This window comes from Ascaphus truei, chromosome 7, assembly GCF_040206685.1.
Source record: "Ascaphus truei isolate aAscTru1 chromosome 7, aAscTru1.hap1, whole genome shotgun sequence".
NCBI lineage: Eukaryota > Metazoa > Chordata > Amphibia > Anura > Ascaphidae > Ascaphus > Ascaphus truei.
Window position 1 is genome coordinate 81,825,790 of NC_134489.1, and position 19,377 is coordinate 81,845,166.

General features: G+C 39.4%; 1 protein-coding gene across 1 annotated transcript in view; it reads left to right on the forward strand.

Annotated features, from left to right (window-relative positions):
- LOC142499614 (prolyl endopeptidase FAP-like) overlaps positions 1–19,377 on the forward strand; it is a 64,976-nt gene that overhangs the window by 22,954 nt on the left and 22,645 nt on the right. The window contains exons 9-20 of the mRNA XM_075609215.1: positions 1,444–1,598; positions 5,482–5,585; positions 5,691–5,826; positions 6,770–6,814; positions 9,468–9,572; positions 10,238–10,308; positions 13,058–13,111; positions 13,374–13,498; positions 16,005–16,052; positions 16,410–16,508; positions 16,939–17,008; positions 19,018–19,212. Coding sequence (XP_075465330.1) covers positions 1,444–1,598; positions 5,482–5,585; positions 5,691–5,826; positions 6,770–6,814; positions 9,468–9,572; positions 10,238–10,308; positions 13,058–13,111; positions 13,374–13,498; positions 16,005–16,052; positions 16,410–16,508; positions 16,939–17,008; positions 19,018–19,212 — 1,207 coding nt within the window. The remainder of the gene's footprint in view (positions 1–1,443; positions 1,599–5,481; positions 5,586–5,690; positions 5,827–6,769; positions 6,815–9,467; positions 9,573–10,237; positions 10,309–13,057; positions 13,112–13,373; positions 13,499–16,004; positions 16,053–16,409; positions 16,509–16,938; positions 17,009–19,017; positions 19,213–19,377) is intronic.

A 19,377-nucleotide genomic window follows, 5' to 3' on the forward strand; every position in this document is an offset into this window, starting at 1 on the left:
CCCCCAGCATGCGCTTCAAAGTTATATTGTATTTCAATTTAAGAATCATGCATTTCTCATTACCATGGTAGTTTATCTAGAGATGCTCTGTGATAAAGGTTGCCTCAGATATTTTTTATCTCTACAGTACTGCACCGACACACTTTATTCGAGCAAATACCCGGTATGTACCTGGCAGATACCTGGAATGCGCCGCTTCTCACCTCTGACAAGCCCCGTTGCATTTGCCTTCCCAGCCTGGGTTCATGCCTGGCTGATGGGCGGCTGATCTGTTAAATGATAATGATTAGGATTTAATAGGCTGCAATGCTTCGCGTGTCTACCAGATGGCATAAATTCATGAATTGTAATGCAGTATATATATATATATACTGTGCAGTATTGCAGCCAGCGGGAATAAAATGCTTCAATCCCTGCTTGGAAAATAACTCAATGCACTCGGGCAGAAAACAGTCACAAACCTCAATACACCCGGGTATACCCGAATTCGTGGGACTAGCCAAGCTCGAATAAAGTGTGTCGCCAGTGTATATGCAATGTAGTAAGTGTTGTTATATGGAAATGTACTATGTAACTGTTTCTGCACCAAGAGACTGTTCCCCTCCCTATCCCCCTTTTAATTTTGTACCCTTCCCCCCCCATGTCCCCCCGATAACCCTCCCTATATTCAAGTTGTATTTCTGTATAATTTTGCAAAATTTAATAAAAATTTCATGTTAAAAAAAAAAAAGAAAATCACCTGTCACAGGAAGCAGACATTAACACTGGAAACAGTAGAGTAGAGATACATTGTGCTTTTCCATATACAGTATAAAATGATAATGCACATTGATGTTGAAGCCTCCCAGGTCTCCTCTTCGAGTGTAATGTGCACACACTACTTGAGGAAGAAACCTATGAAGTTTAAATCGCTTTGTATAGCATAATTAAATCTATGAAGAATGGCGGTGTTGGTCTCTTAACCCCTTCAGTACCAGTGCCACTCCAGGCTACCTTGTGATGTACACTGTACGCCATTGCCCTTTTTAGGGGATGTACACTATTGGGCAGGCCATGAAGCATACAAAACTGAAGGGCCCTTCCAGGTTACCTCTGGTCACCTAGCTGATCACATGATTGCTCCGAAGAGTGGTCACATGACCTGCAAGTGCCAGTGGGTCAGTAGCCATGGGGGTGGCATGACCCTCTAGCATTGAAGGGGCTATTACGTAATCTACACTTAATCTACCTTACTCCAGGACCAATACGGATACTAGAACTTTGAGCTATTTCAAGAAAAGATTGTTAGACAAAGGTTTTTTTTTTTAACATGTTCACTTCAGGTTACAAATCTGATAAGTAAAGAAGGGTCCTTTGTGATCATGAAAAGTATAGCAAAAAAAATTCTTTTTTTCTATGTGTACATACAGTATAATTTCACTAGTTGTTGATTTTCTTTTTTAGAGCTAATGCTTGGTACAAAGTATGCTATGTGGTGGTCACCAAATGGGAAATTCATAGCATATGTGCAGTTTAATGATACAGAAGTACCAGTTATAGAATATCCATTTTATGGTGATGATCAATATCCAAGAACTGTTACCATCCCCTATCCAAAGGTATGTAATACAGTATATGTTTATTTGTGGCTTTGCATATATATATATGAATATATATAATATATATTAATAAGATGTACTGTAATAGCAATTACTTAAAAGTTGTGAAATTTTTTTAATTTCCAAGGGAAGGTCTAATCCTCTATTTTCCAGTATACTTGCTCATAATACTGGAGCAATTTGATGTTTGAATATAACATGAATTATGAACAACAGGCATTAAAAGATGTTGTGTCATTAGTACAGCTCAACCCCCTTATAACGCTGTGCTTGGGGTCCAAAGAATCACATCGCGTTATAAGCAGATTGCGTTAGAAATAATGTTCAATTGTATGCATTGTACAATATAGTATTTAAGATACCAATAATCGTGTTGTAAAGTATTCATAAATATAAAAATTGGGAGCCACTCTTGCATCGCGTTATAAGCGGATTCGCGTTGTAACAGATTGCGTTATAACGAGGTTGAGCTGTATATGGAATTTGAGGTAATATGTCCAGCAGGGCAATTTTCATACAATAACAACAGATGTTGAAGGACATTTGTGTCAGTCTATGCAATCTACAGCAATTTCATAATATTTCCAGCAGTTCTTTTTACTGTATTATTTTTTGGAGTTCTATTTTTCTGCACTATATAACAGAATATAAAGGAACATAGTGTGAAAAATACTGTAGGTTGCAAGAAATTAAACATTAATTTAACTTTTGTTCCATTTACTGAAAAGTAGATTATAGAGATGTTCCATAAACAATCAAATACTAGAATTTTACATTCTTAATCTTAACCAAATGCTTAGATATGAAGCAGCATAATTCAATATAACGACTCAGAGGATTTAAAGCTTAACCAATGCATTGCAGGTGCAGTACTTTTTGCACTGAAAAGGGTTATTAGAAGAAGCGGGCACATTTTTGGGCAAATTTGGATCCACTGCAGATCGGCCAGTTCTTTTGGTCTGCTGATTTCGGTGGATCAATCCAATCCACGGATTCAGCAATCTGTTGGAGGATTTTAGAATGCAATCCACGGATTCCTCAATCCATTGGAGGATTCTTAAAGATCCTCCCACGGATTGTTGAATCCGCTGCTTGGATTCTAAAAATCTGTCAACGGTTTGTATTCATTGGCGGTTTTTGATTGCTCCATACGGATTGAAGCCGGAACAATCCATCGACGGATTTTACACCGCGGAACGGATTTTTAATGGAAAGCTTGGAAAATTCCGGGAAACGGATTTTGACAGTTTCGCCCATCTCTAGTTATTAACATTGCTATTATGGTGTGATTACCCACTGAACAGTTCTGATAAAAAAAACATAACTGGTTAGAGATGTCGTTTGTTCCCAAACTGTGTTGACTTTTGAGGATTGAGCTCGCTCTAGCAAAATGCCCAGTAGATTTTTAATGGCGCTTTAATCCCTGATCACAATTAAAATTCCCGATAAAAGTGTCCTTGAAATGCAGTATATTGGAAGAGCTATTTGATCTTACACAACGTCTGAGAAACACTTTAATTTTTTACCATAGTAATACATCAATGGAAAGTCAAAACAAAAACCAGTACCATTATTTTAGCCACTGGTGCACGTCATTTCCTTTCTTTGAGACATTGATTGGAGCATGAATGTCATACTATATTGTACAGTTAAGTATTATATACAGGTGGCTTGCATTTGTGTTACAGCTCTTAAAGCAACAGTCTAAGCTGCAGTTTAAAAATAAAAATTCACTGTAATATAGGTGCATTCATAAACTCCATACAAGGATAAATAATTAGCTAAGTTACTGATCCATCTGTTATCCTGTGATCGATCGGAGCAGATTCGGCTCTGGGGTTCACTAAATAGCTGCCAGTGCAGCATAAAAAAACTAAAGATGCAAAGTTCTGTGGGGAAGACCATGTGACCAGAATGGCACAAGATACAATTGGTGCACTGCTACAGAGAGGGCAGGGCTCATAAAGGGGTGTGCCAGAAGCTGTTTCAGAAGAGGCAGGAGATGTGACTTTGTAAATGGTTGCTATAGAAACAAAAAATGTGTGTTACATTATAATACATTCGAAATGTAATTCAGAGTAGTTTAAAAAATGCTACAAGTATTTTCTCATAGTATGGAACTGATTTATTTAAAAAAAGCACACATGTAGGATATTGCTTGGTCTGCAGCCTTAAAATAAACAAACTAAAAAGAAACCTCAATTACATTTGAAAGAAAATACATTAAAGATAACAAATAGATAGGATACGTGAAGGCTTGATTAGGATAAAGGGATTGAAACGTATTGTGACGTCATTTAGTAATAGAGTCCCTAGTGCAAAATAAAATGAACCATTTATGAAAGATTCTAGGCTGCAGTGTTTAGGAAATAGTAGTGCACATGGCCGCCGATCGAGGGGAGAGCCGTGACAGGTTTGCCGGGCCTAGGGGCTGCGGTTCCTCTCGCCGCCGGCCCCTGCTCTACCCAGCTCCAGACCTCTCCCTCACTCTGTCCCATGCTGAGCTTCTGCCGCTGGCACGTGACGTGCCTCTCTGACGTCGGCTCACAACGGAAGTAAACTTGGCCTAGCTTCCAGTGTGCGCCGGCATGAGAGGGCGGCCCGGCACGCACCAGCATCATAAACTTGCGTGGGTTTGAGTGAGGGAGTCCAACAGGTGGGTGAGAGCCGGGGGCCAAGGGGTGACAGGCTCTTGGCAGCCGGGCCCAGCCAGTGGTTGGGCCCAACTTGCAGCACCGGTGGGCTGGGCCCACCACAGCCGCCGAGTCTGGCCTGACACCATCCCCAAGGTAAGTTGGAATTTTATACATATTGGGGGGTGGGGGAGGAGGTGGTGTTTTTTTATATGTATTGGCAGGGGCGTATTTGTAATATATATTGGGGGGTGGGGGGTGTATTTTTACATGGGGTGGGTGTTTTTGTACATGTTTTGGGGTGGTGAGTGTATTTTTAATATGTATTGATGAGGGTGGGTGGTGTATTTTTAATATGTTTTGGGGTGGTGATATGTATTTGTTTTGTTGTTGTTGTTGTTATTGTTGTGTGTTTTTGGGGTGTGGGATGGTTGTATGTATTTTGTGGTGTTGTGTTCTTTTGGTTTGTATTTTGTGGGTGGGGATTGTGTGAGGGGAGGGGGAATTGAGTGAGAGTGGGGTAACTGATGGAAGGTGGGGGCGAGTGAGAGGAGAGAGGTGGTGAGGGAGGAAGTGAGTGAGGAAAACAGAGTAAGAGTGAGATGCAAGGGAGAGAAATGCATGCGTGCGAGGCGGGAGGGGGTGAGTGAGGAAGAGGGAGTGAGACGGAGGGGAGAGAAGTACATGGGAAGAGGGGGGGGAAGAGTGCGGGCTTATGAGGATTGAAATTGTGTGTGTGGGGGGGGGGGAAGCTCGCAATGTCAGGGTATCAATGTGCACCCGATGTTAAATGGGAGTCAACCCATATGCCCAAGTATTTAAAACTAGTAACAGGAGTTAGGGTGGTGTTAGCATTGGTTATGATCTGGAGCTCAGTCATTGGAACCTTTAAAAATTTAGCTTTGTCCCAAATACCATTGTTACAGTCTTGTAATGCATCTGATCTCAGCCATGCTGTTAGAAAGGGTTTGGGTTCCGCAGAATTTCACATAGCGCTCCTTAACCCCCTAAAAAGTTGGAAACCATTGTGATAGGGGATAACCATGAATAATAACGTAATTAGAACTTGGCTTAAAACACAGGGAATAAAGCAACTGCCCCCTGCCCTCCTCAAATATTGCCCCTGTGTAAGACTCCGTTGTGGCATATTTTTTCTAAGCCAACCCCTTCGGTTTGAACTAAAAAAAATTCTATTTTTGCTGGCAATATTGTTACTAACATTATTTATATTTAATATATTTCTTTGAAAGGCTGGAGCAAAAAATCCAACAGTCAAACTGTTTATCGTGAAGGTTGATGACCCAGCAGTTATAAATACAGCAGAAGTGCCTGTTCCTAGCCTGATATCTTCAAGGTACCACCATAATAATGACACACATACTGTATGTTGCAGTATGTTTCTCTCACTGCTCCTCTCCTTATGAATATAGGTGTAAAATGTTATTCTTTATGTTCCCAGCGAATACTATTTTAGTTGGGCAATATGGATACTGGATGAGCGTGTCTGTGTGCAGTGGGTGACAAGAACACAGAATATATCAGTCATATCAATATGTGATTTTAAGAAAAGTTCAAATACATGGATTTGCCCAAAGGTACATATTAATGGAATTTACTATTTGTTTCACATTTCAAAGATAACGATGTGCAAAGCTTTTGCTTGAGTTTTTGAACCATGTAAACGTGGACCTTTTTGTTTTCATGAAAATAATCACAAATCAGTCAGGGCTGAGTCACAGCACAGTCAAAGTTTGTTTAGCATTTCTAATTTTGTTTAACGATGCTAACTGTTTCCCCAACAAAAGCCCAATTTCTGGGTATGGATAGGAGTTGGCATCGTTAAACAAAATCAAAAGGCTTAGCAAGTTACAGTACTTGCAAATTGTGACTGAGCTGCAAAACAGCAACTTGATGGTGGAAATGTGTGATTTCCGAATTCTGCAAACTAGTACGCTAGGAAACAAAAAAGCGTGAAAAAGTTAGCGAATGCATTTTGTAAAGTTTCGCAAGTTTCTAGTCAAAGAATCTGCAGCAACAATGTACTCTGAAGTGAGAATAACAACTCAATTTTTTGGAAGTTGTTCTATTTTGTTTCCTCGTCCCTAAAACAAACTTAAATAGGGCTGCATCTGTAAGTAAGCATTGATTGTAAAATGCATATTGGGTTAATTAATTGCTTAATATTAGAATGAAAGGTTAATTACCTTCCAAGAATTGCTTGACCTATAGTAAGAGGATTTATGCTACTGATTGGTGAAAAACAGAACTGAAATGATTTTTTAAGGGTAAAACTGACATAATGTGACCCCATACAGTTTGCACTTACTGTACCAAACCACTGCAGTTTTAGATTATCAATTAATGTTCAGAATAGTAAATACCGGTAATATGCACATACACTCGTGAAAGTGAATAATGCACATTAAAGCTTTACATTTTCTGTGTTTTTTTTTTGTTTTATTAATTTTGAAACACATAATATTTTAAATGTTTTATTGTTTTAGAATGTTCTTACAATCTTGTTTTTTTTTATATCAGAATCAACAGCATTTAGAAGCAAGTCAAACAGGATGGATTGGTGTTGTAAGTATCTTATGTTTTCATTCATTTTTTAAATCCATTTTTACATTGACATATATATTTACAAAGAACTTGTGATCAACTTACCTGTGTGTTGTCCCTTGATGTCGTGCTTCAACCGGTATTGTATGGTATATATATATATTTAAGAATGATCAAATCCTATTGCATTCTTGCATAGTAATTAATATGTTATACTGTAAGCATCTTAATTTTATATTAAAATGTTATAATATATACCATTTTAGTCTTTCGCATTATGAGTCAAATAACTGTGACTAAAATGTTTGGCTCATTGCTGAATATTTTTATCCTTTTCTTCAACTTTCTGGAGTTTTATTCGTACTTCTATGAATCAGTTAAAATTCATTGCAGAATAATTTCATATGTTGTGTGCAAATAATGCATTATTACACTAATTAACGCAATGTGCGAATCAAAAGCTAATGACTTCTTGTAACAGCAGTACAAACATAAAGTTAATTATAGTTGCATTAGGACTTGATGGATCGTTCTATTCTGCAATGTCTTGATAGTTGATTCCTTTTACATTTAACGATGCAAATGCAAACACATCCACTTTCCCACTAAATGAGCATCTGCGTCTTATTTGTTCACTTTGCTTCTTTTAAAAAAATATATCATCTCGATTGAAACACAAATGAATGGGAACATTTTAATTCTTATCATTGTGATTTAAATAAAGAGTGATACTGTGTCAAGACAAGCCACCTCCTAAATACAAATATATGAAATGTATTTTAGAACAAAATGTATACAGTAATATGGTAGCCAAGCAGGCTCAGACTGGATCCCTGGGCTCCTGGGGAAAACCCTTGGATGGCTCCAATATCAAGGGGGCCATCAAGATACAGACTGGTCAAATCTCCTGGAATGACCAGGATACTCCAGAAATCTTGGGGATACCCAGGATAGAAAACTGGAAAAAATCTCCTAAGGTAGTCTGTTCGTGTCCAAGTTAAGGAAGTCAGTTTAAGTATGTGTCCAAGGCCGCTGACAGCTTTCCCTGGGACCAGGGCTACAGTTTCCACCAGGGGCCCACCCTATGTCGGCGGCTTTGCGCCCACACCTCTTTCTCTTACACACATTCTCGCTCTCACTCCTCTCCTCCATTCCCCCCCTTCTTCCATGAATTTCTCTCCCCACCTCTGTCTATGACTCTTTCCCCTCTCACTCCCCGTCTTACACTCTCTCTCTCCCCCCTCCCCTCTTCCCTTCTTAAACCCCCTCTCACACTCACACTCTCTCCACCTTTGCTATCACTCAATGCCCTACCTTCTCTCACTCAATCCCACTCCCTCCCACTCCCTCAATACCCCCTCACACTCAGCCCCCTACTCAGCCCCCCACCCCACTGGCCACACACAATACCCCCATGAACATCCCCCCGCACACACACACAAACACACCATACCCCCACAAAGCTCCCCACCACCTACACATCCCATAAAAAACCTACACAATACCTCCCTACAAATACAATACCCCCTACACACGCACAATACCCCCACAAAACCCCACTACACACACTATACTTACGAGTGGATGCGAAAGTTGGGCCCGCCTTCTGGTCAGGCTTAACTTCCGTCACGGGCTGGAGTTGGAAAGTGGCAGGCCCTGCCAGGGGGAGGGTCCCCCTGCAGCTGGTGCCCAGCATGAACTAGAGGACCAGCAGCCAGACGCAGAAGTTGACCTCTGGCTGGGCCCAACTTCCAGCTCCAGCTGGGCAACCCGCAGCTGCCGGATTCGGGACAGTTATCTCAGCTCTCCCCCCATTCACCAGCTCTGTATGTGTCCATCTGAGTCAGTTTGCTCTGCATCCATCCATGTTTAACTGTAGAAAAATGCAATACGCAAGTGGGCCCTCTCCCCCCCCTTGTTAAGCTTTCTCCGCTCCCCCGCTGATTCACTTGAGGCCCTTGGTTATATTTGTGTCCTAAGCCCAATACATGAAGCATCAGTTTAGGCCACTTCAGCATATACAGACTTTATACATATAACGTTTTTGTCAATTATGGCCCTATAATGAGCCCGTACATTGTGTTTCCCCTTGTAAGCCTTTAATACCCCATTTTAACACATCTGAAGTGGACTTACCTTTTTGCAGCCTGTAGGCCCGGGGGTGGCCCTCCTCCACAACATAGCGGCGTCATGATGTCACGGTGGCATGTGACTGCGTTGTCATGGCAATGCATCGTCATGTTACATTTGATGTAGTTTCACCATGACAACGCAACGCTACAGGTGGTAAGTAGGTAAGACTCGCAAATTTCCTCCCCCAAAAATTCCCCTCCCTCCCCCCAAAAAATTGCCGCATTAGGCTATAGCTTAGTTAGCCTTGTGCAAAATCCGCCTCTGCTAACACTAGCCGAGTAATATTTGCAGGTTAAAAATTAGTATTATACCATATTCAACCACATTTTGAGCAGCAAATTTGCTTTAACTCCTTTATAGATCTTTATGATGTTTACTAAAGTTCTCAAGGGCTGACAGTCGAGGAGCCCTTGTGACGGGACAGGTTATGGAGTTTGCTATTTTGTAGGGGGAGAGCTGCAGTACTCTGGTGCTGATGGTCTTTTCAGCATGTAAGATTTCATTGTTTTGATTTATCATTTGAATGAATTATATTTTGCAGTTCTTCCCTTCGCTGCCAGTATTTACTTCCGACAACTTATCATATTACAAAATTTTTAGCGACCGGAATGGATATAAACATATACATTATGTCAATGATTCTGCGGTATGTACTGTAGCATGATTGTAAACATTTACATTTTTGGGGAGGATTTTGTTCTTTTCATGTATTATTTTGTAGTATTACATTTAATCTACCAATGTTGCTTGCAGGGAATTAAATGACATTGAGTTAAATATATGATGTTACTTGTATTACCTTTTTAGCTATGACAGTAAAGCTATGAAAACAAAGTATAACAATAAGGAGATATATTGATATATTTACACAGCAGAAAGATATCGAAATTTGCATTAACAAATAACAACACCCATTAACGTATAATTCTATATTTCAAAAAACGCGCTGATATTACCATGCACATAGTTGCATGTGAAAAATAACAGGTACTGTAGATTAATTGTTGTTACTTTTTGATACTTTTTATACCATCACCCTTTCCTTTTGTGCATAGCCCTGCTTAATGTACAGTATATTCACCTAGCACCAGTATTGCTAACCTGTCACTTCATTGGATTTCAATGCAATCCAGGGTTTCTAAGCCTCACCTCATTGTTGGCTGTTTTTTAATGACATACATTTCTATGGAGAATGGAGACTTGGAAATCCTGGTCTGTGTTGGATTTTTAAGATGAAATTTTTTTTTTAATGGAAAACCTGTATGACTTGTGTTGATAACATACAGTAAGTTTCACCCTCTTCTTCATTAGGAAAATGCTATACCAGTTACAAGCGGACACTGGGAAGCAATTTATATAATATTAGTTACTGATGAAGCAATGTAAGTATGTCATGATTAATTTGATTAAATAACAAATAGGCAATTCTTGAATATTTAATCTTCATGTAGATATGTTATATAGTTACATAGTAGATGAGGTTGAAAAAAGACATTTGTCCATCGAAGTTCAACCTACTGTACAGTATTTTAAATTTAGATGACAGATAGTTATTCTATATTTGCATTGACTGTATATTGATCCAGAGGAAGGCAAACAAAAAGCCTCAGTGATACATTATCCAATGATGTCTCATAAGTGGAAAAATTGATTCCTTCCTAACTCCAGTAATGGCAGTCTGATTACTCCCTGGGTCAACATTCTTCACATGTTTACTTATTTGGTATATCCCTGTATACCTTTCCAAAAAGATGGCCAACATTTTTTGGGAAGATATCTATTGTATCTGCCATCACAGTCTCCATGGGTAATGACAAAAATAAGAATAGTTCACAGCTCCAATGTAGTGAAAAGTGCAAAAAAACGTAGTTTATTAAACGATTCTAAAGACATCAGGAGACATTGTAGCAAGCAGCAGCAACGTTTTGGCTCACCATGATCCTTTTTCAAGCCACAATGGCAATTGTTACAAGTCGCTCTAATATATCGAAACAAAAGAAAATCACAAATAACATGAAAATGGACAAGGGCAAACAACCCTAATAAACAAACATCACACTCTATGATCAAATAGAACAACATGCTAACATTCAACATGGATTCAGTGACAGATTCCCCATTAGGCCCAGACCTATGTTGGCAAAATTTTGGGGCGGCAAAAATTTCCTCCCAGATATACTTTTGCTGTGGTCTCGGGCCTATCAGTCCTGGTGGGAAGTCACTCAGCTGTTGCGGCCGCCTCCTTACCTTGCACCCTACTTCTCCTTCTGAACCACAGCGTCAAATGACACCGCAGATGTCACCAACGTGACATCACACAGTGCCTCGTTGCCATGGCAATGCAAAGTAGCAGCGTCAAATGATGTCATGATGTCTCGTTACCATGGCAACGGGACACAGTGCAACGTCACATTGGGGACGTCCCGGCATCATTTGACACTGCAGTTCAGAAGGTGGAGGTACCAAGGAGGAGGTGGCGGCAGCAAGGAGGCAGCCGCAACAGCTAAGTGCCTAGAGACGACGGATTTTCAAATCTGTCGCCCGCCGCTGAACATAATCTAAGCGTCAAAGACGATAAACATAAATAAAGTGCAGAATAAGCCGCTTAAATTAAATAAGAACAAATCACAGATATTGTCTCGGTATTGCAAGACAACAAGGCTGCACGGATATGGAAGATGCCACCAGAAAAAAGGCGGTGTCACCGCTACCTAGCAAATGTGCATCCAATCATCTCAAAGTACATACATATCCCAAATACATATCATTGTAACATTTCAGGCAGTAAAGGAAGCCAGAACCTTATTATAGGACCGATGGCATACAGTATAGCAGAAAGGTGTTCTAGCTAAACGTAACATATAAAGCATATAGCAATGGCCCTTGACCTACCCCACAGAGAGTTAATCAATATGCAGGTAGCGATAGAACCTGAACACCCATTGTAAAAAGATCAAGACCCCAATGAAATGACTAAAGGCCTTCAGTGGTGGGTACCTATGGTGACCTCCAATCTCCTAATAGAAGAAACTAAGAGGACCTGATACCCTCATAGGATCATAATCTCAGTGGCATATGTAACAGTCATATACTTATCTGGTTTGCAATAACAGGTCAACTCAGGGTAGCTCGTGGAAGCAATCCTTGTCTTACCCAGTAAGTCCAAAGGGGAGAACATAAGAGACCAATATTACAAAAAAGTAAGCTAAATATTTGTTAACCTGCTTCTCAATATAACAGACTAACATAGTGTATTGTAAGAAAGTCAGAGCATTAGGTCTGTGTTTCCCATACAATCCATCACCCAGGTGGGGTATGGAGCTATGGTCTCTGCCTAACAGAGTATGACACAGGGCAGTGTGAATTAAGGACAAAGGTCAAGGAGGTTTGGAATTATGAACTGGCCAATGAGAACAGCACCTACCTCCTACTGTTCCCTGTGCCAGCTCACTATCACTTGATGAGATAGGCACCTCTCTGTCTGGAAGTACAATGGCCCTGCTTATTGGACCAACGGCTCCCAGATAGAAGAACTGCCAATCCACACCCTTCATTGTCCACAACATCAACCTAGGACCAGATGAACCCGGATCCTTGGACGTAAAGGCTGGGTAAGTGTTATACCAGCTTAGCAGGTCCAGGGTCCAAAGACTACAAAGTTTATTCATGAACTCAAACATTTCAACAATAATAAGAGTAAAACCATTTAATACATGCAATGTACACAATTGGCCAGATTAGCCACGATAGAATGAATATAGAGGGCTACCCTGTATTAGTTAATTATATCATCGCAATGAATTCCACATTGCAACTGCCCTTACTGTTAAGAAACCTTCCCTTTGTTGCTGGTGAAATCTCCTTTTCTCCAACTTTGAGGGATACCCTGTGTCGTTTGTACTGTCCTTGGAATGAATAGTTAATTTAAAAGCTCATTGCATTGACCCCGAATATATTTGTTTACAGTTATCATATCCCCTCTTAGAGGCATCCTTACTAATATAAACACATATAAACAAATATATTTTAGTTAGCCTTTCCTCATAAGTCAGATTTTCCATTACCTTTATATGTAATGTATTGGCTGTGAAAAAGAGATATATTTATACATATATGTTTATTATTTTACAGATATTACACAAGTAACGAATTTGAAGGATTTCCAGGAAGAAGGAATATTTATCGGTATCTATTATTTGTTTTTATTGGGGCACAAATCATGAAATAATCATCAAAAAATAGCTAAATTTAGTTCTGTGACATAGAAATTATTTTCTTAAGAGCAAAAAAATAAGTGTGTGTGTGGGGGGGTCTCATGAGCTGAACCGCATTGGTTTCAGCCTCGGGGACCCCCTACTTCCCGAGTGTGACGTTGGTTTTACTGCAAAGCCAGTTATTATATATTATATTATATATATTGTTTAGATATTCTCTTCTCTCATTCTAGAATTAGTCTCAGAGGAAGCCTTCGTGAAAAGCAATGCATTACCTGTAATCTAAGAAAGGAAAGGTGCCAGTATTACTCTGCAAAGTTCAGTCATAAAGCAAAGTATTATTCACTTTACTGCTATGGTAGGTACAGTATATATGCAGTTACATATTATCTAGACCAGTGGTTCCCAATACAACAGTCCAGGTCTCACTTACTTATTACTTATTTATTCTAGAATTTTTTGTGTTCTACCTTTAACTTTCTTCATTTTATCCTATTCCTTTTTTATTCTTACTCCATGCTTTCTAGGGGCGATCCACAGAGCCCTGTTAAGTGGCGTAACGTGACATTAACCTAAGTTAAGATCATGTAATGCCGTAACGTGTATCTAGAAACGACAAGAACGTTACGTTGTCATGTTTTGGGGGAGAGAGTGGGGAGGGGAGAGAGAGGGGGGGAGAGAGAGAGAGGTGTGGGAGAGAGGGTCTTGAATACCTCCCTGAACACGTGGGGACTGGGAAGATACCTCTGAACACAACTGAGATATCTCCCTCTCTTTCTCTTCTCAAAAGCCCTCTCAGGGTCTGGATGGGAGTAACATACTAAACTGCACGTTATTGGAAGCGAATGCAAACGTAACGTAGAGGTTATGCAAATAAGATATACGATGCCCATTGTTTTTCTATATAAATTAACTTTGTGGGTAGGCTTCAGTGAAAATAATGTTAATTATCAAATTCTATAACGTGACGTTATGAGCCCTGGGTTGACGGAGTTTTGTGGATCAGATCCCAAGTGAACTCTTCAAAATGGGCACATTATGATTTATAAAATACTATAGTGTATCTATAATGTGATGGGAGGGGGTAACCAGGCCATACAATAAAGGTTAAGCCCTCTTGTTGCCCCTGAAACCGTGGGGTCCCTGGCAGCTCAATAGCACAATAAGCCAGGGACCAGGGATTATACATGTGAAAAATAAAGTGACCCGTGCTTTTTTTCTGTTTTCATGTTCCCTTGCCCCTAGAACTGTGAAACTTCATATGTGTAAGTTTTAGGCAGGGTATTTGGGTAGAAATACAATTATTTTGTTTGCAGGAGTTCGATGGCCGAAGTCACCGGTAGTCCTTTAATTCTCCCCAGCGAGCAGGCATGATTTGCAGGTACGTGGGGTGAATTACACCGGGGCAACCCAGTGTCCCCCAGACTCCATTAGTTTTGAGCCCAAATATTTCAAATCCATTTCCCTTATAAGTATAAGGTTCCCCAAGGTGCATACTTTATTAAAGTGTACTTTATAATGTTTTATACATTTGTTATAAGGCTCTATACAGTCAGCCAGGGCATCAGCATAGACGCTGGCATGTCTGTATAGAGTCCGTACTTCAAAAAGGAGAGGATGTCCAGAGGTGAAAAGACCATTTGGTGGGCGAGGAAAGGCGAATTGCCAAGTCCGGAGAACAAAGGGCACCCTGTGGGGACACCTTCTGTATCTGCCAGACTTGGTGGAGCCTGCCCAGCAGGTGGCAATGAGTTAGTTGGGGGCGATACAGCTCGAAGGTGCTTTTTCCATTCGCTAAATCATATTTCCCACACACCAGGCTTTCCGTCAGCCAAAGGACAAGCCCCTATTCCTATTGGCTGGCAGGGAGGAATTCCTCATACCTCCATGCTAAGGAAAGCTTAGCATAGTGTATGTAAGGAGATGGCCGAGTCAGAGAACCAGACGATCCAGTGACTTGAGTCGATGAAGCTAGGGCAGGCTTTCAAAGTTGCTCTGTTCGAAATAGCAGAGCAACCGGCTTCGTTTTGAAGCTAAGAAAGTCTGCCTTGCCGTTTTTTGCGGCCAAGTTCTACAAATCTAACGTAGCGATCGCGGTCAGGATTTCTTGATGAAAGTTCCAGGATAATCAGGACGAGGTCCCGGTCAGGATTTTCTACCGAATCTCGGTCCAAGACGTCCGGGACAAGGTCCCGATCAGTGTAAGCCCTTGCAAGCGGGTGCCCAGCACCTAGCAAAGGCTAGATCTCAATCCCAGACCCCCGATTAAGTGTGTATATTTCTGGCTTTTTTTATTTTTGTTGTGTTTCCGAGGTTTTATCCAAATAAACCCCATTGTATTTCACTGCCTTGTTTTGCCTATTGAGTGATCCCAGTATACATTTCTAAACGTCCTGGTCTCCCGTCACATATAACATTACCAAGATTCACTGCAAGTTTGGAATTGCTGCTGTATTCCTTCCTGGGTTATGTGTGATCCTCATACTAGTGTAGCTCATAAAGATAGCAGCATGTGTTGTATAATTCAATATATTTGCTGTTGAACAATTTTGAATTGGGCATTAATTTCTGAACTTCAAAAACCTAAGATATCTTATCTTATAAAATAGATGTTAAATATGTACAATGATTGGGTATTTCACTATATTTCAACTCTGGCATTTGCTGTTACATTGGATGTTATATTCACAATGCAAGGACATAGCCGCTGTAACAATGTGCTCAAGAGTACTGACATTTTGTGACCGTGAGATGCAATGGGACAAAGGAATAAACCTACAGTTATACAAGACAAAACTGTTACATCAACTAAATGTTATTGTATACTGTACTAGTATTTACAAATACTGTTTTTAATCTTCTAGGACCAGGTCTTCCTATTTTCACACTTCATGACGGAAGTGATAATAAAGGTAGTTATATCCATTTTTTTTTTATTCTGACACTTACTCCCATATTTAGTTGTGGTGATATCCCATGACACGTCTTGCCACCAGAAGACACCCAACAGCCCAGTTACAATAGCTGAATGGCCCTTAAGGTGTCTTACCGGGGCTGAAGGTGTCACATGGAACAGACCCACTTAGTAATATGAGCCTGAATTATATCTATATCTATATCATGGATGTAATCAAATTGAACACTTCTAAAGAAAGTGTTCACTATGTAACATTTATATTTCCTGTGATTATCAATATTTGTTTATGTATTATGAACGCTCTCTCACATATAAATATTCCTGTTGTTTATGAATGCAATGCTTTATTTAGAGCTACGAATATTGGAAGGCAACTACAACCTGGAAGCTAATCTGCAAACAATTCAGATGCCGTCAGAAAAAATTGGAAACATCGTGCAAGATGGAATAAGTATGATATATCATCATATTCACACCCAGTGTGAAACTATCATTTGCATTTCTCCCATAAGCATCACTGTTAGCCAGAACAGTTACAGCAAAAGTGCACGAGTATTTATTTTCTATTTTATTGCCATTTCCTGGGAAATGTCTTTTTCATCTTGTGTATTTCACATTTCATTTTCCTGGTTAATATTGTGTTGTTGTGTAAGCTACAGTGTATATACAACATTTATTTGCAGGTTTTGAATTAATAGCACAATGGCCGCAGTTGAGAAAAAGAATTGCTTTAGTCATTGGTGGGGTTAAAAATATACAACATAATAATTCAAGTAAATACTTCTGATGTGTGGTATATTTGTATTACGCATGTTACTGTATGTGCTGAATGTTCTTTGTATTTCCTTTTAAAGAAAGCATTTATGTCTTTTGTCTTTTAGCTTTCTGGTATAAGATGACTTTACCTCCATATTTTGATGAATCCAAGAAGTATCCTCTCCTTCTTTATGTGTATGTAGTTTTCATGAGCACTAATTAATATCAGTTAAAATTTAAAGTTGAAAATTACATTAAAAAAAACAACCCTTTCCCTGTCTGCTGTGCATACGGTAATAGTGTCCAGGACACCTTATCTTAGAGATGTGCAAACATTTTGCTCACTTAGTCCAAGTTGACGAATATTACCTAAAATATGTTCGCTTCTATACAAAAAGTGGAACATTTGAATAACTCCCTATTACTTTCTTACGCTTTCACTTTCAAAATGTGATCGAACTTGTGAAAAAGCAAGTGGCGGGGCTGCTACTTTGCCTCATTTAAAAGGGGGAAATAGCACAATTGTAACTATTTGCGTCATTTCGGTAGAACGTTTGATCCCAAAAGTTCTATCAAATTTTGCACTGATTTTTCTAACTTGTAAAACGTTTGGTTGAAATTCCAGCGCAGAGAATCGCAGCGATTTGCACATCTCTGCTTATTTCACCAATATAAATCTCATTGATTACATTCATATTTTTTGGGAGCAGGAAAATGAAGTTCAATATTAATTCAAATATTCAGAATTTATGACTAATTATGTTAAATCATTCAAATGTACTACAGTGTCCAGGACACCTTATCTTAGAGATGTGCAAACATTTTGCTCACTTAGTCCAAGTTGACGAATATTACCTAAAATATGTTCGCTTCTATACAAAAAGTGGAACATTTGAATAACTCCCTATTACTTTCTTACGCTTTCACTTTCAAAATGTGATCGAACTTGTGAAAAAGCAAGTGGCGGGGCTGCTACTTTGCCTCATTTAAAAGGGGGAAATAGCACAATTGTAACTATTTGCGTCATTTCGGTAGAACGTTTGATCCCAAAAGTTCTATCAAATTTTGCACTGATTTTTCTAACTTGTAAAACGTTTGGTTGACATTCCAGCGCAGAGAATCGCAGCGATTTGCACATCTCTGCTTATTTCACCAATATAAATCTCATTGATTACATTCATATTTTTTGGGAGCAGGAAAATGAAGTTCAATATTAATTCAAATATTCAGAATTTATGACTAATTATGTTAAATCATTCAAATGTACTACAGTACTGTAGTGCTGACGAGTATTCTAAAACATATCTGGGGCAATCCCCAACAAGACCCAGGTACATGCTGGGTACATGCTGGGTACATGCTGGGTACATGCTGGGTACATGCTGCAACATTTCAGTGATATTTCTGCAGACAGACTAATAGCCCATAGGATTAACAGCGGGGGTCCCTGGCAGTCCCATTCAAACTGAATGGGACTGCCAGGGACCCCTGCTGTGTTAATCCGATGGGCCATTAGTCTCTGCAGAAATTTCACTGAAATGTTTGCAGCATGTACCCAGCATGTACCTGGGTCTTGTTGGTGCTAGCCCCAGATTTTCTAAGGCAAGTTTTAGAATACTCGTAGGCGCACCTGTATCTCCCCCTGTCTAATTAAAGATGCAAACTTTGAAAAAAACCAGATGGGCTTGTATCATTCATTAAAAAAGGAAAGGAAATGTAAAAAAAAACTATCACGTGAATAGGCTGTAAGGTGTCTTCTATGTTAGAAGTGGTTTTATGAAATGGCAGTTAATAAATGTGGGTCATTGTCTCTACTGGGCAAGTACAGTATTCAGTATTTGATATATCGGGAGTTGGAGGGTCACTAGAACTTAGGCCAACTTAGGCCAATGTGATTCAGCTCCAGGGAACCTCACAATGCAGGCAATGAATAAATACATTAAAACATATTTATTTTTGTAAATGAGCAACACAGATTACTTTTAAAATATAGAAGAAAAAGTAAAGTGAAATATTGGTTGCTGTACATGACTAAAAGCATAAGGATATGGAAATGCAGTAAACAGGTGAATAAAGATCTGACTGCACATGCTCAGAATCTATAAGACAGAAATAATAAAATAAAATCATTTCAACTTAGCATAAACACTCAACTGAAACACTGCTAAACAAACAGTAAATTAGATGGGTGCATTTTTTTCCAGGTATGGTGGCCCATCGAGTCAGGAAGTACAACACACATTTTCAATTGGCTGGAAGACATACCTGGCAAGTTCTGAAGAAATTATTGTTGCCTCATTGGATGGTAGAGGAACAGCTTACCAGGGAGACAAGTTTATGCATGCAATATATAAGAGGCTTGGAACCTTAGAAGTTGAAGATCAAATATTTGCAGTTAAGTAAGTGCTGATTATTTTAGTAATGCTTCCTTTCATATGTTGAGGCTGGTCATAACAATATAATAATATGTATGTTTGATTCGAGTTGTTATATTTCCTCAGTGTTAAACTATTCCCTGTCTCTTGATAGTGTGCCACTTCCCCATTAATGTACTTTTCTAATCC